The following is a 25,736-nucleotide window of genomic DNA, read 5'->3' as shown; positions in this document are numbered from 1 at the left end:
CATTGAGCAATATTTATTTGCATTTGGACCAACTCCAGTACATCTTTAAAATGAAAACAAACATCAGATGCATATTAGCATAGTAGTTTGCAGAAAAGTCTTTTTAAAAAATTTCAAGAAAAAAGAAATTGCAATCGATTCAGATCACCGGTTATTTCTACCATTGGATTGACTTGAGAAGTTGCCAATGAAAACAGCATTTGATATATTTGCAGCTCCTCAGATAATCCTTGTTTCATAAATAGCAGAGGTAATCCTAATAGTAGTCCTATCAGAATACATTCAAAATATGATCCCTAGGATTGACTGAGAAGTTTTAAATGCATTATTTGATGTTGAGTTTGCGAAGAACTGTGTTTTTTTTAAGAGGGGGGTAACATTGTTTTGACAATTTCAGTCATATCGCTACAATGTCTTCAGTGTGACAGATTATAGTGATGTCCAGGACTGGAGCATCATGCCACAGATATGTTTCATCAGTCCTAACACTAACATCTTAATGCTAAGTGCCAAGCGAGGCAGCTTCTGTACTATTTTTTTGAGTCTTTGGTATGACTCAGTTAGGGTTTGAATCCATGACCTCCTGCATCTGAGATGGATGCTCTAACCACTTGGACAACTGGAGTGATTCATAAAGTACTCATTGGTTTTGTAAAATGTGTTATAATGGACATGGCTGTTATAATTAAATCAATTATTTCTGTTTGTTCAGATTTAAGTTTGAATTCCCCTTTGTTCTTCTTGGAGCATGATGTAGTAGCTTTGACACTGTGTATATGAGCTGCTGAGACTGAAAAAAAAATGTAACCTAGTAATCCCCAGGACTTAACTTTTTTGATTGATCAATTGGTCTATTACAAAGGAGTAGAACATGCTCTATTCTGTCTGTGTGACATACTTGTTATAAAATCTATACACACTCTTTGTTTTGCCATACCATTCTGTGTCAGTTGACCTGTTTAGACTCAGTGCTGAACTGTAATGGCCTACATTTGTGAGCTCAGTGTGGTAGCTAGTTGCAGTCTGTAGTAAGTGATAGTAGTTGTCTGGGAAATGGAGCAGGTAGACAGACCAAATGAATCAATACACTGCCTACTTCATAAATAAATTCCCTACAAACCAACTGCAGAATTTCGCAGCAGCATCAGCAATCAGTTACTACCATGATTTTCCTAATGGATCAAGTGCAGTAGATTACTGCTATCACAGATAAATAAGAAGTATCAGAATCTTTTTAGACATGCTTTGGTTTTGTATGGTTTAATACCATTTTCACCACATGATAGTGACAGCCAATATATTTGGTGGAGGAAGAACCCAGAATGAACCACCAACCCCGGTAAGCTACTGGCAAGCTTTCTCATATACTCACATTGGTCGAGTACAAGACCAGTACTCGTTTGGACCGAAGTCATGTGTGTGAGTGATCTGTAAAGGCAGGCACCTTAGACCACTTGGCTAACTAGGGTCCCCTGTTTAGACAAATATGTTATACACAACACTTTACAGTACACGTTAACATAAATAAATTAAAGGTTAACTGTAAAAAAGACAAGAAATATTTCAAAAAGAATTTAAATGATACAAAAGCTTTAACTTTTTTTTAATTTTTTTTATTTTATCTTGTCATCAGGATTACAAAGCAGTGATATGATACCTAATAGATAACTTTTATGTAATAAATTTCTTTATATGCATATCCTGTAGATATACTCCAGGTATTACAGCAATGTCAATATTGCATGTAGTTTCTTGAAAATGAATTAATACATTTTCCAGGAATGGTGTATTTTATGAACCTGTTATCAAGGGTGGAACATTGTACACTGTACTTTGCTATCAAGGTCACATGAATTTTCCCTATGATAATCAGTTGCTAATATAACATATTTTCTCCAATAACTGTACAAGTGCAGATTTTTATCTGGTTTTTAAATCTCATTTCAGGTTGTTGATGCCAGGGCAGGACCAGGGATAAAGTCCACACTGAAAATTAAGAACAAGCTGAGTCCTTCAAAACAGAAGTACAAATCTCCACTCAAACCCAAACGCAGTTTCACTTTAATTCCCAGTTCAAGTCTTGCCTCAGAGAACCTCTCAGGTAATTCACCTAGACAATTAGGATACAAAAAAAAGTATTGTATTTCCAAAGAAACTCAGACCTTACTAAAACCTGTCAATAAAGGACACTCTTTGGACCATAGTTATATAGTAATGGTGCCAATTAAAGATACGGCCATTTTGAAAATCTTGTTACAACTACGTCTTGTATGGATGGTCATATTACCTTAGGGTTTTCACTGAAACTATTCATATGATGTCTAGTTGACTGGAAATGAAAATGGTGCTGATCTGACATCAGCTATGGCAGCCACATTGGCCAATCTTGTTATCACTACTCCTCCTGCATTGATGGTCATGTTAACTTGGTGTTTTCATTCAAAGACTTCTTATGATAGCTTGCTGGTCCTAAATGAAACTCGTGTTGATCTGATGTCCAGTATGGCCACCAGACCACAGCCATCTAATATTCATGTTATCACTACTCCGTCAGAATGGATGGTTATGTGAGCATGCCTTTTTCATTGAAAGACTTCTTATGATGTCCAGCTAGTCATCAACAAAAATAGTGCTGAGCTGGCATCCAACATGGCCACCATTGCAGCCATCTTAAAAATCTTTTCACAACTTTACAGAAGATCATATTGACACCAGACTAGTTCATATGTGAAAAAATAGTACTGATCTGATGTCCAATATGGCCACTATAGCAGCCATCTTGAAAACCTTGCTATTGCTACTCCTGAATAGAATGTCGTGTCTTGAAAATATTGTTATCTCTACATCTCTCCAAATGGATGGCTATATCAGTATGGGCTTTTACCAACAGACTTCTTATGATAGCTATAAAAAAAATTGTGCCAGTTATGCATCCAATATGGCCGCCACAAAGACTGACTTACAATCCTAGTTGTCACTACTGAATGGAAAATAATTATGACTGGGTTTTCGCAATGTTCAGATGAAAACGGTGCTATTCATATGTCCAGTATGGCTCCCATAATGACAGTCTTAAAAAAAATATTTGTTTCTATTCCCTTATAACGGATAATCATTATGACATGTCATTTTCACTGAAAGACTTATAACGATGTCCACTTTGTCCTAAATGAAAATTGTGTCAAGCTAACATCCAGCATACTGTATGTGCCACAGCAGATAATTTTGAACACTTTTATTGCAGAAGAATATCAGAAATGGTTTCAACACTTAATAGTTAAAAAGGACGAAAAGGTCTTATCTTGAATTTTTTGAAATTCTTTTCACCTATTAGAGAATTTTCAGTTGAGGGACTCTTGGAAATTTATATGATCCTTGTTAGTAAAAGTATGATTTTTGTGTCCTTAAATTTGAAGCTAAAAGATATCTCCAGTCAAATGGCTGTTCAAGGACCTGAAGTTTCACCTAACTATTCTGCTTGGGTACTTCTATTCCTAAATACATTAAACAATTCACAAATGATCACTAATTAAATTGTAACCTGTTGGATAAATAATTAAATTTTTTTGGTCTCAATTAGAATAATTTGGTGGAATCACAGTTTTCTCAATTTTTATTTGTTCCTGATTATTCCTTTCAAATTTATCACATTTGGCAAACTACAGTGTTGAATATGATGCTATGATTAACGGAGGACAGAGATCAGTTTATTGTGCCATCAGGTCTGTGCAGTTTGTTAAGAGTAGAACAAATAACATAGACCCTGATCTGCATGCACATTGTGATATGGCAGATCAGGATCTTTGAAGTTTGGATGGTGGGGTGAAGGGCAATTTCAGGCATTGCTGATGGTGGGGTGAAGGGGAATTTTTCCATACTTGAAAAATGTGGAATCGTCTATATGTACAGTACATGTAAACAAGGTAGTGCTTGCTAGAATCTGACAGTCTCAAAATCAAGGTCACGGCAAGGAAACCTATATAAATCATGATATTTGTAGACATATTTTTATTGATGTTGACAATTATAATTTTTGAAGTCATTACACCAATACATTGTTAGACTTATACTTGTTTGCACAATGAACAAATGTAATTTCTAATGGACACATGAAATTTAGTATGCATGTCTGTGATGGACACATGAAATTTAGCATGCATGTCTATATGGAGATGATCTGATTTGATTATCATGCGGTTATTTCCATTTTTCTAAACATTTGTTTACTTAGACTTTTTGGTCAGCACATCTGCAGCTTGGACATTTATGTTTTGAAAGATACATATCTAGTCTTTGTATATATTTTTTTATTGCTGTGTGTCCCTACCAATATCCAGAGTTATGTTTTGATGCAGGTTATGATGAAAACAGCCTAGATAAAAATGATCTCTTCGCAAGAAACATGTCTGACAGCGAAGATTCGGATGACAATGAAAATGGTGTAGTAGTATCAACAAACAGCCGACATGCTAGCAAGAAGAAAGTTCCTGACCAGCAAATCAGCTCATTCCTTGATCTCACCTACTGGAAAAAGTAAGTAAATTGTTTTTTGTTGTCATCTTTTCCATGAGTATTTTTCTGGATTACTGGTACATTTCTTAAAAATCTAAAGTAGCATGCTTGATTTAAAGATTCCGTGAAAAATGCTATAAACTAGTTTATTTATGTTCACTCATTTTTAAGGAATAACTTTAAATGTGGGCGATGTTTCGGAACTTGTGTGATACAGTATTATCCATCAACCCGTACTCTCTTTAAAAGATATTTTAAGAAACTCTGCTGTTTTTAGAGCCTATTGTAGTTAGGACACAATGAATGTATAGCCAATATTGAAATGGCATGAACAGTGAATGCCTGTTGAGTCATAATATCTAAGTGCAGGCATGAAGTTGACACCAATTTAACAAATGTTCAGACAGATAGGTCAGACATGGTACCAGTCTGCAATTGTGTATCAGCCATGGGTATGACTTTGTGTTGCCTACCATTGTTGAGATATTATGACCACATCAGGCAGTGCTGTTTGCTGGAAATTGCCGTTTGCTATATTAGGGGCAGACCATTTAGTATGTATGCATGGAGGGGGGAGTTGTATTTTGAAGTTTGATTATGTGAAGTAGGGGGAGTAAGACCAATTAGTATGTACACATGTAATAACACAAACTGTATTATAGCTACTACGAGTACAAATAAAGCTTATGTGCCATAGATGGCAACAAACCTATAGTATTTGCACACATTGTCATTTACTTGTAAGACTTTACCAATTTTAAAAATGAAAAGCATCATGGATATAATAAAAAAGCATAAATTTTCAATAATTAATAATAATTTCTAACCTGATTGTTGTCAAGGGGTCAGTAACACTGTCAACTTATTGGCATTTGGAACCAAACAAGCTCTCAATATGTAAAGAAGCAAACAGCTCACTGTCTTTTCTGGTTTCCAGAACAGTCCAGACTTTTGTTCTCTGGCACAGTGTATAGGGGGTTTCACGGTTACAACAGAGTTACTGATCGTAGCTCCTAAAATTACCTCCCTTAGTTCCAATGCGCATGCCCACAAAAAAAAATTCAGTTCCGGATAGTTCACCGTTCTACACTTGGTTAGCGAAACATACAGCCAACAAAGGAAGGAATCTTAGCTGTACTACAGATCATTATGGTTAAACTAATGAATCAGTTATATTTGTCAAAATTATTTTGTTCATACTAGGAGAATAATAATATACATAAATCAGATAATTAGATTCCATGTCCATACTTACATTATATCAGATAATTAAATAATATTTACTTTCCATACTTAAATGATATCAAATAATTAAATTAAATACACCGTCCATACCTGATAATATTAATTCATTATCCATAATTTCAGATACATTTGTAGAAACATTTCACTTTGCTCTCCGATTTTAAACATTTATTGCATATTTTTGGATATATAACTTTAACGAAAACAATCTCAACAATTTGCATTTTTCATATGTTGATATATCCTTCTTTCTCAGTTACATTCGCAAGGCTAATAGTTCGTTTATAACATGAGTTAAGAAAGTTATAACACAAGTTCGATAAGAAAATAATAACACGAATTCAGTACGTCAGCTGATTTGTAACACTGAATATTTTAAACCAGAAAAGTTTTCTTTAACAAAATGGAACACATCTTTTTAATGTATTCAGAGAAACTTAACAAAGCAATAATTACTTAGCTATCAGAAAGATAAAGGAGTGTAATTAATGCATACTGAATATGTATTCATATTTGGGTGTAAATATCGTACAATATACAGATTAAATAACATGCCCAATGACGTTTTTTGTTGTTTCATTTTCTTTTTGACTTTTGAAACATCAAGTATCGGACGGTACATGCAATAACTTTCAGCATGATTTTTCTTTGCTTATGCTGACACGTAATAACTCTCAATTTTGCTGGGGTCTTTAGACAAAATTTCTGATTGTCACCAGCAAATTCATCTAGAACAGCCTTCTTAAAATTAGTTTAATTCTGTTTAACTTTCCTTGCATCAAATATGTAAGTTTTAAAGATACAATTATTTCACAGATTCCGTCATATTACTTTGGTTCACCTTTTAAATCAATATTGATCCACGTGACCGGATGTATAATTGCAAATAGTATGATTTAAAAAAGAGACAGCCTGTACGAACATGCTCTACAAGTCAGTAATAAATGGATACTCACAAATATTCATATTTGTTTTCTTTATCTATCAGTCACTCTATCTTAGCATCATTTTATACTTGTTTTTAACCAGAAGTATGTTTATGTAATATATGTATGCAAATACACATTAATTCGAGGATATAAATATGCATGCACCAGATGAAAGGAGACGGACATACATACAGTAAGACAGGCATATAAGTGAGAGCCACAAATGTCCTATACCCATAGCATGTCTAACATCGATATTTCTCCAAATTGTATACTCTAAAATTTCCAGCCATTCATGGAAATAAAATTAAAATAATCATCAAGGAGACTTGTACATTCGCCTCTCTGTTCAAGCATGGTTGACATTTGTGCATTTTGAAAAAACTCAAGTTATTTCATGAAAAATATAATAGTAGTGAAGGGGGGCACCCTACGGACAATGGGAATTAGCATTACAGGGACCCCTGGGTCACTCTACGGACAATGGAAATTTAACATGGCGAAAAATCGTGGGTCACTCTACGGACAAGGGGAATTAACATGGAGAAAATCGTGGGTCACTCTACGGACAAGGGGAATTTAACATGGCAATAAATCGTGGGTCACTCTACGGACAAGGGGAATTTAACATGGGATTTTTTTTTAAAAATTTTTTTAAAAAAAGGGGTAGGCAATTCAAAGACTATCTCTTTTCGAGAAATATGGCTGGCCCTGAAAAGGGCCTTTGGGTTTTCTTCTTCTTCTAATTTCTTCTTTTCCTCCACCAACTTCTTATTTTATCTCCAACACTCTTTCTCTTCTTTTTTTTCTCCTTCTCTTCTTTCTTCTCTTCCTCCTCTTCTTTCTTCCTCTTCTCATTTTCCTCTTCTTTTTCAATTTTTTCGTTCCATGTTCTTATTCTTATCTTTTCCTCTTCATCCTCCTTCTCCTCCTTGATCTCTTTCATAACACCACTAATCTTGTCCTTTGCTTTCCTTAAATTGTTAATTTCCATCTTTACACGATGGGGACTATAGGAATAATGGTCTTCAACGAGTCTTATTAGCATCTGTTCCATTATTCCTAAGTTGTCTAAAACGTCTTGCAAGGTTTGTAATTTGTCCATTTGGTTTGACGCCATCTTCTTTGTATTCTTTGCAGAATGGTTTGAACGACGAATACTGTGGGTTCTTATACGAAAAGCGCGAACGTGAAGGAAAACATCCCCCTAAAACATAAAATGGATCTTACCTAGATCATGACCCAACAACGCGCGTACGTGAAGGAAAACATCCCCCCTACTTTCTCATTTCATATAATAAAACCCTAACTTTACTCTTCACATACGCTAAGAAACCCATAATCTACTATTCACACAAACATACCTTAGCTCTTACTAACACAAACACACAAACTCATACCCTCACACTATCTTAAAAAAGAGTTAGTGTTTATATACACACTACTCTACCTACACACATTGGCAAATTGATCGTTATTTCTTTTCTAGAGTATTGGGTAGCCCTTAAAAGGGCTGTTTTGTTTGGAACTTCATGGGCACCTGGTTAATGGTGGCACCTTCCAGGCCTGGCGCCACATACGCATCTTATCCCCCAGTTACTTTTTACCTTTTGGGGGGAGAGAGCAGAGGCAGGATATGTTGCTTCAGAATCCCAATTTTCGCTCTCCGGGATTTTGAAATTTCTTCTCTCCTTTTCCTCCTCCTCTTCTTTGTTTCTTCTTTCCTCTTTATATCTTCTTTCTTCTTCTTCTTTGTTTCTTCTTTCCTCCTCTCTTATCCTTCCCTCCTCGACAATGGCTTCCGCGGCCAGTTCATTTAATATGCGCCTGGCATATTCCAGATGCACATGAAGCTCCAACAGTTTCTCAAGTCTCGTGTTCATTTTTTTGGTGTTGATCAATCAACAAGGGTAGCTGGACTGCCTAACGACTTTCAATTTATACTGAAAGCGCGGACGTGAAGGAAAACATCCCCTAATAACATAAAATTGATCTTACCTAGATCATGACCAAAAAACAACAACAACAACGCGCCGACCTAAAAGAAACACTCGCTCACTTTTTTATGCTACCCATCACTTCAATGGACTATCCACATACGCAAAGCAATCCAATCTAACCCCAAATATACACCTCAAACAGCCCAAAAAACTAACATCATTTTAATCTACTATCCACACCAACCTACTTTATCTCTTACTAACACAAACACACAAACTCATACCCTCACACTATCTTAAAAAAGAGTTAGTGTTTATATACACACTACTCTACCTACACACATTGGCAAATTGATCGTTATTTCTTTTCTAGAGTATTGGGTAGCCCTTAAAAGGGCTGTTTTTTTTGCTATGGCATTCTTTTTAGTTTCTAAGAATGCGATGTCCTCTGAGGATAGACTTTCTGGCGATAGGTCTGCTTCTTCGGAAAGAGAAGAAGAATTCTTTGGTGTCGATACGACAATCGACAAAGCCTCTGTCAGCTTCAGGTTGCTGCTGCTGCTGTTGCTGCTGTTGCTGCTGTCTCTGAAGTCTGTACTTCTCTGTCCATTCTTCTTTCTCCCTGTTCATTTCTTCTCTGAAGAGCTCTTCTATCAGGTCTTCAGTGATTTTTAACATTCTCACATTCTCTATTTCTTCTGGTTTCGGTATCAGACTGTGTCTGACCCTATGCAGATTCACGTAGGCTTCGTTGAGCTTAGCTAGTTTGGAGCACATCTTCTTAGGAGGATGAGTCGACAATGGATGGCTAGACTGGGAACAACCCGGTTCTTAAAGTGAAAGCGCGGACGTGAAGGAAAACATCCCCCACACGGTTTTCGAGCCACAACGTTCATGAGAGGGATAGTAAGAAATGAAAGAGCATCAATTCAACATTCTTATAGCTAAACAAACCACAAAGGCATCTTTTTCTAAACACAACATTTTTTATTCAAAAAATCACTTAACACTAAACATCAACATTTTTAACAATAATCCAACATGATAACATCAAACAATTTTTTTCAAATTACAAACACTTTTTTTCTCAATGGACGATCTACTTTAAACAGGGCTGACAACGTTGTGAATGAAATTGTGATTTCCACTGTTGGAAATCATTAGGCCATTGATAGACACTACGTTTCCTAGCTTGAGACAAAAGATAAGCATAATGGTCACAAAACCATCGATCTACTTTCACATCGTTTCTAGCAGAAGAACGAGGATCGAAATGAGTCACTAAATGTTCTAAGGAATAGCCCAGGCTGCGATGATGCAGAAAATACACACAGTATTGTCCACACACCAAGGAATCTGTGCCTTGTAATTTCACGTTATTGAATCGGGTGGTTTGAGCATTTCTTCTCATAAAGTCGATGATATCGTCTTCCAAAGGCGGCAATCCGTACAAATCGAAATATTCCACACATCCTTCTTGAGGAAAGTAAACGGCTACCCAGTGGGTTCCTGGGAGATGACTGTCGTCCGTGTTGATCACGTAAGCTTGATGGTCTTGAGGTTTGCGATGAGGGAGTTCATCTTTAGCACAGACGACGGGATTCCAAGAAGACGTATACGAACTGTGGTTCAAAAGGTAATAAAGTTCCCAGGTATCCATTGTTTTGTGTTTGTTTTCTTCTTCACAGGTAATAATAAGTCGTCAATTCGATCCTGACTTTTTGCTTGAAAATGTCTGACGAATAAACGGTTATTCGTTCTGTTTCCTCACTCTGATTCAGGAGAGCTTCGATACGATGGATCTCTTGAGTGGTTAATGGTGGACAAGAATGTTCACGCAAGTCTTTATACCACTGGTGCAACACGTCTTTGTTTGAGATGAGACTCCAAGCTTCGTCCAGATACTCGTCCAATTTTTCTTCTTGACTCAACATCAGGCATTTATCGTGTTGAATTTGACTGGGATGATCGTTTTGACATCCATAACAATTTTTCTTGATCAATTCCGTCATTTTGTCGACCAAGTGTTTGGCAAAACAGGAGACTAAATGGGCTTCTTGTTCTGGCCATCTCGACTTCATCATGATATCTTCTTCGTCTTTGTCTTGAGATTCTTCTCCTTCCACGGTCTCCTCACATTCCATCTCCAAAGTTTCTCCACTAGGTAAAGAGGGATAACAGTCTTCCATGGCTTTCTAATAATCTAGAATGACTTCTCTCAAACTGTTGATTTCTATGGTATTGTCGAATTCTGCATACAGGATGACGTTCACTGTCTGTTTCAGCGGTTCTGCAAACTGAAGTTCCACACGAATCTGGCCAGATTTTATAGGGTGGAAATGTCCCTCGTCGCTGCCTTGGTCTGGAGTGAAATCGAAAGCCCACAAAGCATAGCCTCCTGCATAATCGTCATACTCAATGCCGTGACTGGTGTTGGTTCCTAACTGACCGGTGGCTTCGTACAGGGACAAGTACGATCTCAAGTAATTCTTGTTTTTGGGATCAAAGTCAGGTTCGAAAGGTCGGGTACACAAGGTCTTGCCATCACGACTGACTTCGACTTTCTTCACGTTGAAGTGTTGAAAGTTGAAAGGATTTTGATTGAAGGTTCCGTTGAAGGCTGAATTCCAGACCATACCAAGGATTAAACGTTTGGGTAACTGTCCTTGGAACAGATGATCTTCGGTTATGGATTGCAGTCCAGCTGAAATGGTGAACGTTTTCACTTCCACACGTCGGATGGGATACTTGGCAGTCGTTCTGCTCAACGTTTGACTGATGTCGTTTGCCACTTTAGGTAACACTTCTACGCGTCGTACGTAGAGTTTGGCCTCCTGGATTATGCTTTTAGGAGGCTTAGTAGGATCAGCAGCTATCAAATGGAAAGCGGCACTGCTGCGATTCAGTCTCAAGCGGACATTCACCCCGTTCAGCAAATATTTCTCTTGCAACCACATGTCCAAATGCAAACGATCCATCAGTTCTAAACTTTTCTTGTTTATGATTTTGTCTGCTCTTGCCTCAAAGCTGGAATTGGATGTATCTGTTTTTTCTAACTTGTTCGCTTCGTCAGCTACCCACAGCACACAGGCATTGAGATGACTATCCTTGGCATCTATTCCGTACGTCAAGAGATTTTCCAAGTAGGCACGGTAAGGGTAAGTATCCATGCTGCTGCTGACTAGTTTGTTATTCAAGTACAAATCCACTGAACTGAACAAGGAATGCATGAAATTGTTGACGGGACCTATTTCGTCATCGTCTTTTACTTCATTACCATCCTTATCTAGAACTTGGATTTTCAAGTACAAGTAACTGCTATTCAGATCGATGTAATCTTCGGGCTGTCCTTTGATTTCAAACTCGATGGGAGCGGAATCGGTCAGTGAGGAGACGGGATGAAATTCCACCCATTGGGATTCTTGCATGGTCATCATGGTGGGGGGCATGGCAAACAGATCCAGTTCCGTCTTGGAACAGGCGCAAGACTCTCGGTGCATCATTTTGTTTTGTGTCTCAATAATCGAAAACGTCTAAGTCTCGAACGGTTCTTCTTTTCTTGGCCTTTCTAGCTTGAAGTCTGGTGAAAGGGTGTTTTCTTCTTCGTCGTCTCTTTCTGCCTTGTCCTTGCTGAATGCTTGACTCGGTAGCGTGCAGGGCATTTATAGGTGTGTCTCGTCGGCCCAAAATGTCTTTGCCCGTTTGCAGCAAGACATTTTTGCCTGCCCTCATGAAGGCTTCTTTAGGGTTTTGTTTGTCGATGATGACATTTTGGAGAAATTCTTTGCCTTGTGTCAGTGCCGCATCTTTCAAGGCGTGCAATCCTCGTGTCACCATCGGTTTTAACACCGGGGCCACCGAACGAAAGGCCGATTTTAACATGTCTCCTAAACCGTGTCCTCGCTGTCGAGCCACCCCTTGGTACACTGGATACATGACTTGCTTACGATTCGTGAGAGAACCGTTTTCGAAAATGGAGTTTCACCGTGACTTTTCCTTTGGTGAATGGAATATTTTGTCCCAAATCTCCTTTTATAGTAATGTTGACCGTGTCCAAATACGACTTGCTGACCGGCAAATAGTGAGGATGGACAAATTCGCGGTGAACGTGATAAGTGTTTCCACCTTCCTCGTCAGCGTTTGTGGCAGAATCCACTTTGAAAGGAATGACACGCAGTAACGGCACGGAGGTGTGTCCCACCACGTTGTACTCCACCACATCGGAATACACGAAGATCAAATTCAGTCCCTGGTTCAGTTCTACCGGGAAACGAAAATACCTCGCAAAAGAGTCGTTGTCATGAATGACTGCTAATTCGGGGCTTTTTTTTCGTTCTCCTATCTTCCTCATCTCCGTGTCACCGCCCAATATGTCAAACAATTCAGGACAAAATAAGAAAGACATGAATTTTTTGGACCCCTCAGAAAATTTCATCAGAAAGCGACGAGCTATTTTGTGGTATTCCAGGGTGACACTTTTTTGGACATTACTCAAAGCTTTATGGAACACGCCATTAAACCTGGAGGCTATGGCGCTGACCAAATGATCACCACTGAAATAATAGCCTGGGAGAATGGACAAGTTGTAGGTCCATGTTTTAGTTTTGTCATCATAGGTTTTATTGGTATATGTGCCAATCTTATCCAACTCATCTTGCAATTGTTTGTCATAAACTTCCACCTTAAACCAATTTTGCTGGGCAGTGATATTGTGGACTTGGGTTGGGTGAATCATTTCTACTAAAGCCACTTCCCAATGGGCTTCGTGATCTAAGGGGATGGCTTGAGGTAATTTGGCCGTGTAACAGCACAACGTGTTGTTGGGAAACACCTCCATGGAACTGTCACTGGGTAAGGTTAAGTAAAATTGGTTTTGGTGACTCATAATTCCAGAGTTCTGTGGCTGTCCGAGGGAATATTAGTGGATGTCAGAGGTGTGTCTCCGCCCAAAATGGGGTTCTGATTGTGGTTGGAGTGGTGACTGGCACTGGCACTGGACACAACGTTCCCGTTCGAGGAGAATTTCAGGGAGGGATTGGGAAGCAGGTAACCGATGCAACTGCTCAATAAAATGGTCCACAATTGTTTGTCTCCTTGTTGCAAACTCAAATTGGCGATGGCTGCCCCGATGACACAATACACCACGAAGATTTGGCAGAAAAAGACGATTTGCGTTTTAGGCACACGTTCTCCACACCACACCCACAAGGGTTGTTTTTGTAAATCTTGCACAGAAGAACTAGGGGAAGAAGGAGTGGTCGACGTAGCTGCGTCTGATGTGTGAAAGGGCATGATGGTCACTTCTTCTTTTTATAGTCGATGACTTGCGAAGCGTCGATCCAAGAATCGAAACTGGGTGGATATCCTTTCCAACGTACTTTGACTTCTTTGACACGTCGTTTGCCCACTTTACGGGTTCTGCGTTCGAGAATGCTTTCGATGTCGTACACTTCGTCTTCTTTTTTGGTGACACGTTGTAACTCGGGCAAATAAAACGTTCCTTTGAGTACTTCTCCGTTCATGTCTTCCAATTTATAGACGGCAGGATGACGGCCATGCACTCGTCCAGTGACGCGAAACAATTCGGTCGTCCAGTTAGGTAAGTAACCTTTGTCGAAAGTGCGTTTGGTTTTGCCAATGCGCACCCAATCTCCTACGGTCAACTCTCCACTTTTCTTGGGGACAGCCCTCGTCGGGGACGTACCGAACAGGCGCTCGAACACCAGCACTTCGTTGTCGGGAGTCACGTCTTGCGGGGCACGTCCGATGCTTCGATGGTAAGATTGGTTGTACGCTTGCACCAGGTGCGGTAAGATGTCGATGTACTTCAGAGTGTGGTGATGCGTAAAATATTTCCACATGCGTTCTTTCAAAGTGCGTTGAAAACGTTCCACGATGCTGGCTTTGGTTTCGGGATTCTCGGTGGTAAAAAAATGAATGTCACGTTTCTTTAATTCTTTTTGGAAAGCTTGGTTCAGAAATTCGGTGCCTTTGTCCGTTTGCCATCGAAGAGGGCGACGACCGCTTTGTTTCAACACCCGTTGCAGGGCTCGCACTAACTCGCTGCTGGATTTGGAAGTCAAGGGCACGACCCAGGCAAATTTGGAAAAGACGTCGATGACACAAAACAAATATTTGTAACCACGATTGTAGCTGGCCAAATGAGAGACATCGGCTAAATCGGCTTGCCATTGATGATCGATGCCTTCCACTCGGGTGCGACTTCTGGCAAACTTGCGTCGAATGGGTTTGTGTAAAGTGTAGGTAGCTTGTTCTTGTAACCATCGTTGCACTTGAGGTAAACGGAGACTTTTCAGTCGCGTTTTGGCAGCACGATACAATTTTTGAACTCCTGCGTAACCTGCAGGATGGGAGGGATCGTAGTAAATGCTAGCTAAGACTTTTTCCATTTTTTTGTGTTGATTGGTGTCTTAATAAGGCACCCACTCTTGGAAGAGGCTACTCTTTTTCTCTTGGGGTATTTTCTTGGATTGCAAGGCTTTGCGTGTGCGGCCAGCAATAGGTGTCGAAGAGGAGGAGGATGTCTGAGCAGGGGATATCGGTTCTTGTTTCACTTCTGTCTTCACTTCTGTCTTCACTTTCTTTTTCTCTTGTGAGGAAGAAGGGGTGGCCATCATCTTTTTAATCCATCCAATTCTGGAGGTAGGTGGTGTTGTTAACTTGCGTACTTTTTCTGGTGGAGTTTGAAACCCTTCTTCTTCTTCTTCTTTTCCTTTTTCTGTCTTGGTCACGGGTACTGGTGGTACTGGTACTGGTACTGGTGATGGTGCTGGACTTTTCATCAAGGTCTTAAAATCTTTCAGAGTGGGTAAAGCTGTTTCGTCTAAAGCTTTCTGGTGAAAGAGTTGCAGTCTTTGCAAGAGTTGACCGTACTTTTGAGATTTTTCTGTTTCGGACAAATCTTGGCGATCCAGCAAGGATTGCAATTCGTGTTGTAACTGGGACATCTCGCTCAAATTGGGATTGGGAGGTAAATGCGGGGTGCGTTGTTCTTGCCACCGATGGTATTCCATCCATCGTTTGTAAGGCACTAAAGCTAGTTTTCGTCCTTCCATGGGGTTGTCAGGGGTGAATTCTGAGATCTTGGGACTTCCGAAGGCCTTTTTATCTTGCTCCCATCAGTCCTCCCAACATGGTTCCCAAGACTCCTTTCAGTATGGGGCCTAACAAGAGAGGTAAAATGCCTCCACGTTGAACCAACATCTTCTTTTTTTGACGAATGGGAATTTTCTTTTGAACCATTTTCCGAAGAACGTGACGATGTTTGCCTAAGCATTGTTTCTGGTGTTTGGACAAAGGGATCGTGCCTTTCAAAACGTTCAAACAACATTCGCACACGGTATCGATGACCTCTTTGGAGGCTGTTTGAATGAGTTTTTTTCGTAGGGGTGGAGAAGCTTTGGACAGGACAGATAACAGGTCCCCATGTTTGGCTAAACGTGGTGGTAGTCCTTTTCTTTTCTTTCCTTGGGGTTTTCTGGAGGGTGACATCTTTGAGTCTTTAGGAGCACCTAAAAACACTGATACCCTACTCGGTCACAGGCCTTTTTTATACTGGAACGCGTCGCCACTGATTGTCTTTACGTTTTATCAGTTTGAGGACAGGCATGACACGTCGTGCAGGGGTACGTAACGGACTAAATCGAGCCAGTTCTTGCTTGGACAAATCCAGTAAACTTTGTAACATGCCCGATCTTTCATGGACTTTGATTTTGGGAGAAGGTACTTTGTGAGCAGCAGCCACTGCCGCTAAATTGGAAGGTCCTGCCACTGGGGAAGTTCTTTTGGGGGTCATCAACGGAGAAGTTCTTGGTGTAATCAACGTCTCCAAGTACTCTTCAGTTCCTGGTGACATCAACGGAGAAGTGGACAAACGTGAGGCTGCCGGAGACGCTGTGGCAGGTCGTGGTTTGCGAGTGTAAGGTTGCGTCCTGGCCGAAGTGCCTCTCTTGCGACTAGTTTTCTTCTTCTGTGGACTTTTCTTTTTCTGGGGACTTTTTCTCTGTTTCTTTTTCTGGGGGCTTCTTTTCTTTTTCCGGGGTGGTGTCTGGTAAGAGGAGGGTCCTGCCACTGGAGAAGTTATTCTTCTTGGGGACTTGGTCTTTTTCTTTTTCTTCTTAGGGCTTCGTTGGACTTTTGTCTTAGGGATAACTTTGGGGGCATTAGGATCCCATCTTAAGAGTGAGCGAATGATGACCCCTCCTAGAGTACCGCTCCCTCCAGGTTTCAAAATGATTTGTTTTTTGGTTTGAGTGTCGATGCGGGGATCGGCCAGTTGGACCAAAGCGACTTTGTTTCGATCGAAAAAGCGTTGGGTTTGATGAGGAATCTGAATGATTCCTTGGAGTAATTGACGTGCCGTCACCGTGAACCATCGTAAGACTTCTTTGAGACTAGCTTCTAAGACACGGGCTCGTGTTTGTGGATCTTTTTCTCGACTGATGCCATACAAGGCACGAATCAATTTGACGGGAAGATGCGACTGAAGGGACGTCATGTTCACACTGTGTGAGACAGACGAAAAAGGGTCTGAGGTTTTTATAGATTTTTTTCATGGGAGGAGTGAAATGAAGTCGAGGACGGAGACGTGTACAGGACAGGCCCTCCGTCTTGGCACCAGTGGTGAAACAAGTGGGTACGAAATCGCAAATCCTCGGGGGTCGTAGGTTTCAAATCGACGAGTAAATAGGCGTGTGGAGTTTGAGTGGCATCGTCGTACGCCTGAGTCAGCCAAGGCGTTCCTAACTGTTTGGCTAAGACTTGCACTTGCGATTTATCACGAGGGCTTTTAAACAAGACCACGTAATGCGCATTGAGACTGATGGTGCGATGGGCTTTACTTTGTTGAAACAAATTTTGGGTGATGTAAACGACACTGGCATTACGGTGATGCCCTTTGCGCGTGAACCACAATTTAATTTCTTCTTCGTCTTCTCCTAACATGTCGTCGAAAATGACCAAATGGGTTAGACGGGAGTCAGAGACGATGCCTTCGTCTTCTTTAGGAATGCCTTCCACAAACACGATGGAATCGCCTTGACTTTCTCGCAAGAGGTTGTAAGCCAATTGCCACTCTTTGTAACACCACACGATTCGTTGAGGGGGTCGATCGATCAAATGATGTTTATGTTCGATCAAACGTTTGACGAATTCGGTTTTGCCCGAACCGCTAGGTCCAGCAATGAGCATGTTAAAGGGATGGCGAAGATACAAAGCCTCCCAACTGGCACGATCTAAGTGTTCGTCGATGACTTTGACAGTAGAGGAAGAGGGAGCAGAGACAGCAGAGGTAGCCATGGTATGAGAAATGTCACTTGTGACACGAAAAAACAAACAAGACAAGAGTTTATATACTTTTTCAGAACACGTTTATTGAATGTTTTTTTTCAAATATGAACACGAAAGACAAAAATACATACAACCCAAATAGTGATGTACAGGAATATAAAACACAGCAAAGCGATCAAAGTGGAATATAAACAAGTGTCTGTACAACATGTTTTGGTTAACCAAGATGTCCTAGGGACAGTGTGTAATGTTCTTACAGTCTCTACATGAGGTATTGTCACACAAGTGTCCTCCCGGAATGACCTTTCAGGCATGTCCATGACAGTCCTGTCCTGAAGCGAGTGGTTGTTCTCGGTGACGGGTTCTTCTGGCACCGTCACTAACACGGGTTGAAAAGTAACTTTTTTCCTTGAACAACTCTTGTGCATACTGGGCCACTTCTTGGGTCCAAGCCTCAAAACCCCCCTTTTTCCAATCACGAACATCTGTCCAATGAGGGTGTAAGTCACAAGCTACACACACATCGTCATACACGTCTTGGGTCGCTAAAAGTTGACGAATCTTTTTTTCCTGTTGAGGTCGAGAAGTATCCAGATGAAAACGCAAGGCTTTGAGCAAAAGGAGTTTTTCGTGACCATTTAAAGCCATGGAGGTGGTAAGTACTGATCGTAAAGAGTCCACAAAGAATCGGCTGGTAAACGAAATCCCAGAAAACAAGTCACTAAGACACACACCACTTGTCGTCCAAAATTGAATGGATACAGTTCTTGTAATAATTGATGGTAATGATCCACGGTTTGAATATGGTCATTGAGTTCCTTCCACGGAATCTGTTGGATGACATGTGACATAAACCGTGGCATGGCAGCCTCTTTTTATATTCTCTTTTTTTCGGATGCAATAGACGTACTTTCTAGCCAGAGATCTTCGTTCTCCAGTAGGGAATCTAAATCTTGCATACTGTAACCGAAACGTCAGAGTTCGTTTAGGTGTTTCCTCTTCCTCTAAGTAGATTCCACGTAAAATATGTTGGTAATCCTTTAACTTGTCTTCCTCAATGTATTGCTGTAGGTGAATCTCGAAGTAACCATAATCATGAACATGTCGATCATTAGCGACCTCAAAGTTTTGAACAATGTCTGACCATTGAAAGAATTTCTGACGAATCAGTTCTTTTATACCATTCAAGTACCAGTGGTTAAAGATCTGGTGACGTATCGGATGCAATTGTTCTTTACGTTTCACTTGTATTTTCACCAGCTCTCGGTAAATGCGTTCTCTCAACTCCACAGGCAAAGCACGAATGTTCTCTTGTAAAGTATCCATGAATAGGTCATACTAAATCCTCTTTGGTCTGACACAAGAAATGTACTCTTTGCACAAACATGGTTTCACTTCAGTGTCGAATTTAAATCGTTGAGTCACTAATCTACACATTACAATTCGTTCAGAAGTTTCCTCTTTCACCAAGTTGACATTGTGTGAAAGATGTTGGTAATTCGTTAACTCTTCCTCTGGAATTCGATGCAATACGTTTACAATGTAGTAGATAGAATCGTCCATACCAAACCATTCCTTTTTATAACCAGGAGGTCGTTGATCAATGTCTGTCCAATGGAACACTTTCAATTGAATCAGTCCTTGTATAGCCTTCAGGTACCAGTGGTTCAAACACCGGTGACGTATCGGATGCAATTGTTCTTTACGTTTCACTTGTATTTTGACCAGCTCTCGGTAAATGCTGTCTCTCTCCTCCACAGGCAAAGCACAAATGTTCTCTTGTAAAGTATCCATGAACAGATGATTATGGTAAGAAGTTACTTCAATGTCTCGGTCCCACTAAAGGTAAGTAATGACAATTCGGTGACCATCGAGCATGTTCTACGTAGGCCGAATCTTGCGGTTCCCAGTGGTGAAGTGACACACCGCAACTGAAGCACTTGACTTTATCTCCTTCGCCCAAGTAGAAAAATCCGGCTCTGGCTAATTCTTCGGGGGTCGGTCCTCCCAGATACTTTGGCCATTTTCCTTTGAACGATTGAAGACGATTTTCAAAGTCGCAGTATTCCGACAAACGCACAGGAAACGAATATTCGTCTTTCACAGGTTCGTTTCGATAAGGGTTGGGTGACAGGAACAGGAGTTTGCTCAGGGCTGGATGACATCCGTAGGGGGGTAGACGTGAAGGTGAACATTCCCCTTTAAACCCGGTAAAATGTCTAAGAGGACGAGCGGCATCGCTTTCGCATCCCTCAGGTTTGACACGCACAGCATCACTTTCCATGACAGGGGCAGTGAGAACAAAGTTCCCATGATGCTTTACGGCATCGCTCAGGTCACAACGTGCAGCATCGGTCCCATCGCAAGGCTCACAATCGCACTCGTCTGCAAACTCCGTTACGCAATTACAATGGTAACCACATGGACAATCGCAGTTTCCTTCCGGACATTTTCCGTCGCAATGCATGGGTCTTATCCATCCAGTATTAGTCACACTAGAGGAAGATACAACTTTTTTACAATCCCCAAACTGGAACGATGTCTTTTTCAAAGTATTCATCTTGTTCGCTCGGTCTTGGTAGTCACAATGAACTATCGATCTTGACCATAGCCCCCTTTTTATACTAGTCTCAATGCAGTCTCCAACTTGTACATTTTTCCTTTTTTACGTTTTTTATGTCCTGTTCTGGAAGGTACCGTCTCTAAGGTACCGTCAACATTGTACCGTAGTGCGATGGGTGGAAAGGCCATAGAAAGGTAAGGGCAGTTCAGAGACCATCGAGTATGCTCCAGAATAGCTGAATCTTTATAGATACATAGATCCATTCGTAACTTCAGTCCGCAAGCGAAACACTGTACCTCGTATCCCAATCCTGACTCAGGTCCCAAGTAGACAAATCCTGTTCTAGCTAAAACATGCGAAGAAGGTAATCCTTCCCTATCCGTAGGCCATTTCTGAAACGTGTCCAATCGACGGGCACAATCACAATAGTCAGGTAAGAAGACTGGAAAATGGTAGGGTTTGAACTTGGAGTTCTCATCGGGTTTCTCACTCGATTCTTGCTGTGGCGAAGTCATCTTTCTGGTGGGTGACTATCCTATTACAACCAATGTTTTATACCAACGTGTCCATACGGTAAGGTGAAATGATTGGGAAGTCGAACTCGCTTCTGGTACACGATTTGATAAACTTTTTCCAAAGGTCGACTGACGATGTGGTGAGTGGGTAAACGTACAATCTTGTTCGGTTGGTGAGTGGTCACTTTAAAGTTTCCATCCTCTCCCGATTGCAAGGCTTCTTTCAATACCCCAAAGTTGACCACACGACTGGTACGATAATTCAGAGTCAGTCCTTTCACTTTGCACGTCGTGTGCACTTCTCCTTGTTTGTCACGGTATTCGTAGCCGTAATTTTTGGGACCACCACTGACAAAACTTAGAATCTTGTCGTCGGGATGCTCGTCTGTCCAGGCTCCTAAACGGTCTCCTTCGATGCTAGGGTGATGTTGAATCGGGTGATGGATGTAGATGCAACTGTCCGTGTCAAAGTACAGGACGCGTTCTTCTAACAGTTCTAAAGCTTCGTACAATTTTAAGCGAGCATGGGCTGTCACGTAAGCCGCAATGATGACATTTCCAAAAGGGTCGTCTTGTACAAAGTCCAGATCTTCTTCGTAATTGACCAAGATCAAATTCTCTCGAACGACGTCCACGTGTTTCATGTATTTGGTTTTGTCGTGAATCATCTGGAAGTAGCGGGAAGGTTCTGTCAAATATTCCGTCTTGGGTAAACACGGCCGTTGTGCCATTTTACCCCACAAGCAATTTAACATCACTTTGGCAAACGATCGCCTGCCTTCGTTTTTCTCGATGTGGTCTAAAGTGATGCCTTCTTGTTCGTAGTATTTCTCTTTGAATTGTATTTGGTCTTCGGGAGTGTGACACCAGGAAGGATAGCCGCTGGCTTCTTGCTTCAGTTTCAAAAAGGCATCCACGTAGTCGGCGAAAATGCCTTTCTGCGTGGGGTCACCCTTGCGATACTGTTGTGTCTTGGGAAAGTGGCAAATTTCGTACACTTCTAACAGTTGGTATCCCATGTCCAGAGCTTTGAACAATTCCACGCTGACCCAGGTTCCCGTCAAGGCCCGTTCTTCCTGGCTGTGCTGACAAGGCTGGTCTTGGTTGCACGTTTCGGCACAAGTACGGCACAAGGGAAACATCAGTTTGCCTTGACAATGGTGAGGTAAGACGGGATGGTATAGGTTCGTGGGAGGCAAAACTTTGCACTTGATCAAGCCTTCGTATTGTCGAATGTTTTTCAGGTCGATGTGTTCCGTCAGCAATTGCGGGTGCCCTACGGGAAAGCGACAATATTTGCACACGTAGGGATACAGCGAACACACGTCCAAGTATTTGATTTCTTCTCCTTTCTCTTCGTCGGCTTGGTACAGCAAACAGGTGGCATTGGTCCTTCCTCCGTACAAACTATCCCTCGGATTCAGCGGGTCCACGAACTGGTAACTTTCCACGGCACGTTTAAACTTGGGATCGGTTTTCATACGGTGATCGTACTCGTGTTCCCACATTTCCACCACTTGGTATCCTTGCTGTTCTAACTTTAGGCGTCGCTGACAAGTGTCCTGGTACAAGTCTTCCATGGTTCGTTGCAAAAACTGATTTTTAGTGCCACGGTCAGGGTAACAGACGGGACATCCGTGAAATAAGCAACCGTTAAACTCGTACACGATCTTGGGGTTTTCTAAGTCCCAGCCATCGACCGAATACGTTCCGATGGTCTTTTCACCCCCTCCATTGCGGGCATGCTGAATCCACTTGTCTTCCTTGTCGCACAAGTAATGTAACCAACGTAGGGCTTTGACCGAGTATTGACGTTTGACAAAGTGGGTCGTTTGAGGACTGATGACAGCCACGGTCTTTTCAGGCATGAATCGTTGTCGATACACTAAGGAACACGCTTTGGCAATGGTGCAAGCTTCTTTCAAAGGATCGACCCCTCCGTGTTCCATGAACAGTTCTCGAAATTTTCCACAGCAACGCCGTAAAATGTCCACGTCGGAACGACAATACTTCAGCATTTCTTCCTGAAAGTCGAAAGGGTCCGAGGCGTGAGCCTGGTACCAAGCGTAGAAAGCTTCTCGTTGTTCGGTACGCATGTTGTCGGGGTCGTAATAGTGAGCCTCAGGTAAATGGGGTAGAACGGCATGTTGATTGGCTTCCGTATTGAAAAAGTGTGGAAAGTACCCTTTAGCCATTTCTGTCATTCCAAACGTTTTAGGCATTCGACTCAAAGGCATGGCCAAATAGCTCATCGAATCTTTAAACTGTACTTGTCCCACTTGCATGAAAATGATTTTGGCCCCGTTCAAAGTCACTTTAGGACGTTCGGTGCCTTGTTCCGTATAGTACCTCAAAAGAAACTGTCCATCGTATCCGGAGAAATTGTGAGCCATCACCGTGGCATGACGATGACAATCTCCGTAACGTTCGATGTCCTCTTGGCTCCACGTCTTGTCGACGGGGTCTAAGACCCATTGGGCAAAATCGGCTAACGTGTTTGGTCCCCGAAAGATTTTTTCACGCCCTCCAGGAATCTTGCTGCAGTGAGGGCAATGACTGAAGATAGGTTCTTGAATGCACTTCTCGCACGCTCGATGAGACACGCAGAAATTAGGAATGTGAATGCCAGTCTCTTGCATGCATTCGAAATCGAAAAAGATGAAATTGCCTTTCTTCTTGTGACCGTCCTCTTTCTCTGGTGGGGGTTGGTATTTTTGCACGTAACATTGGTGTTCCAAGTCCACGATGTGGTGACAAATGTGACATTTTTTCTTTCCTGAACATACGTGTGCCTTGGTATTATTGGTACGTATGACTTGTTCACACGTAGAGCACAATCTCAGCAGTTGACAAGCACATTTCTGCTGTGAACCTTGCGTCTTCAAATGTTGTTGGTAACATTTAGGGCTGACAAACGTGCGCAGACAAGTGGAACAAGGCACTGGTTCTTCGCTCAGACAGGGTGGAGAGGCCAAACATCCTGAGCATTTCCATCCACAATGTTTGTGTTGCTCTCGATTATTATAACCATGGTCACATTTCTCACAATAATAAACATATCTCAGGAATCCAGTGATACTGGTAATGGTATCGAAATGGTCATCGTGATGATAAAGGTGAATGTATTTTCCGTCCTTAAAGTCTTGGCCTCGAAACAACAGAGGTCCGCGCACTTCTTGAGGGTGCACTTTCAAGGTGTAGCGTGGAGCTAGGGCATCTTGCAATTTTTGCATCTCAGGAATGCCACAGGGTGTGTCTTTGGGCAGTCCGGCTTGTTGTAACAGGAGTTCTGCTTCGTTTCGTTGTTTGGCTCGGTCGGAACGTTGAATAGTGTCCCAGGTTCTTTTCCATTCTACCGTGTCGTTCTTGTTGGCATAGGTTCGTCCCACCACGATGGCACGGGCTAAACACATCTGGTCATGAGGGTTGTTAATTCGGACGAGACTCGTTTTGGTGTTGCGAAGGTCGTCCACCAATAACATCTTTTTGCGTCCTGTCCCTTGAGGAGGAGAGACGTGGGTCATGTCCAGTGTGGCTTTACCATCGGTGATGTCAAACTGATCGTTAGATTGTTGTACGTGTTGAATCTTGTCCATGACTTTGGAAGCAGTCAATTCTGCAGGGGTGCTAAACTCGATCCAAACAGGGGATTTCAAACCGTCGTGTTGTATGGAAAGTCTCAAGCGATCGTCTTCTTTGGGTTGACATTGCTGCTTGAGTGAAGTGAGCAAAGAATCCCACACCTCGGTGATGAACCCTTCTGCTTTCTCTAACGGCACTTCAGCCTTGAAATCTTTAAACTTCACCGTGTATTTGTAAGCCGTGGTTCTAAATTTTCTAGAGGAGCGCTTTTCCGTCTCTCGAATGGAATAGTACTTTTCAGGGTTGACTAAGGGTGGTGAACTTGGTTTAGAGGGTTCGGATTCTGGTTCACTCATGTCCTCTTCAAAATCACTGGCATGAATTTGTGCCAAGATTTCAGCCCTGGTACGAGGCGATAGATCACGTTTCTGCCTCTTACTTTCTTCTTTCTTCTCGAATGAATGGGATCGTTTCATCTTGAAAGCAAAAAGTCAAATGACTCAAGTTCAAACACCATAAACTACTTTATAGTCATAGCAAACCAGCGTATATAAAAGGGTGTGTGTCTTGTCCTTTCACTATTCATTTCACTCTCAAACCAAGCACAACGATGGAAGAGACTGACCAGATGGAACGTTTCGTCAGAGCTTTGCGAGGGGTCATTAGAAAATTCTCTTCAGACCAGCCTACGGACTACTCTCCTTCCTTTAGAGATAAAAGTCAAGATACTTGCTATATCTGTCAGAAGAAAGGGCATTGGTCTTCAGAGTGTCCAGACCGTCAAAAAAGAAAAAAAACAGGGGATAAAAAAGACAAAAGTCAAGATACCTGTTATTATTGTAAAGAAAAAGGACATTGGTCTCCAGATTGCCCAAAAAAGAAACAAGAGGAGTCAGAAGAAAAGAGGAATTCTTCAGAAGAAGAGAGGGATTCTTCAGAGGAAGAGAGGGATTCTTCTGAGGAAGAAAGAAGACAGGTGAAGAAAAAGAAACAGGAGAAAAAAAGAAGAAGGGAAGAAAGCGAGGAGGAAGAAGAAGAAGAGGAAAAGAGTGTGACGGTGAAGAAATTCAAAAAACAGAGAGACTAAACAAGGAGAAAAGAAGAAATTAATGAACTTTTCATTAAAGTGTTGTGTTATAAA

At 41.4% G+C, this 25,736-nt stretch overlaps 1 protein-coding gene across 2 annotated transcripts in view; it reads left to right on the top strand.

The window, feature by feature from the left end:
• The window catches only part of LOC149801179 (SIN3-HDAC complex-associated factor-like), a 59,853-nt gene that overhangs the window by 12,336 nt on the left and 21,781 nt on the right, over positions 1-25,736 (top strand). For both annotated transcript variants that reach the window (XM_089955213.1, XM_089955214.1), the window contains exons 3-4: positions 1,948-2,101; positions 4,356-4,533. In XM_089955213.1, the coding sequence (XP_089811339.1) occupies positions 1,948-2,101; positions 4,356-4,533 (332 nt within the window). The remainder of the gene's footprint in view (positions 1-1,947; positions 2,102-4,355; positions 4,534-25,736) is intronic.

This window comes from Sinohyriopsis cumingii, chromosome 4 (assembly GCF_028554795.1).
Source record: "Sinohyriopsis cumingii isolate HCF-2022 chromosome 4, ASM2855479v2, whole genome shotgun sequence".
Taxonomy (NCBI): domain Eukaryota; kingdom Metazoa; phylum Mollusca; class Bivalvia; order Unionida; family Unionidae; genus Sinohyriopsis; species Sinohyriopsis cumingii.
The sequence above is the reverse complement of the archived record's forward strand: the minus strand, read 5'-3'. Positions and strand labels throughout refer to the sequence as shown.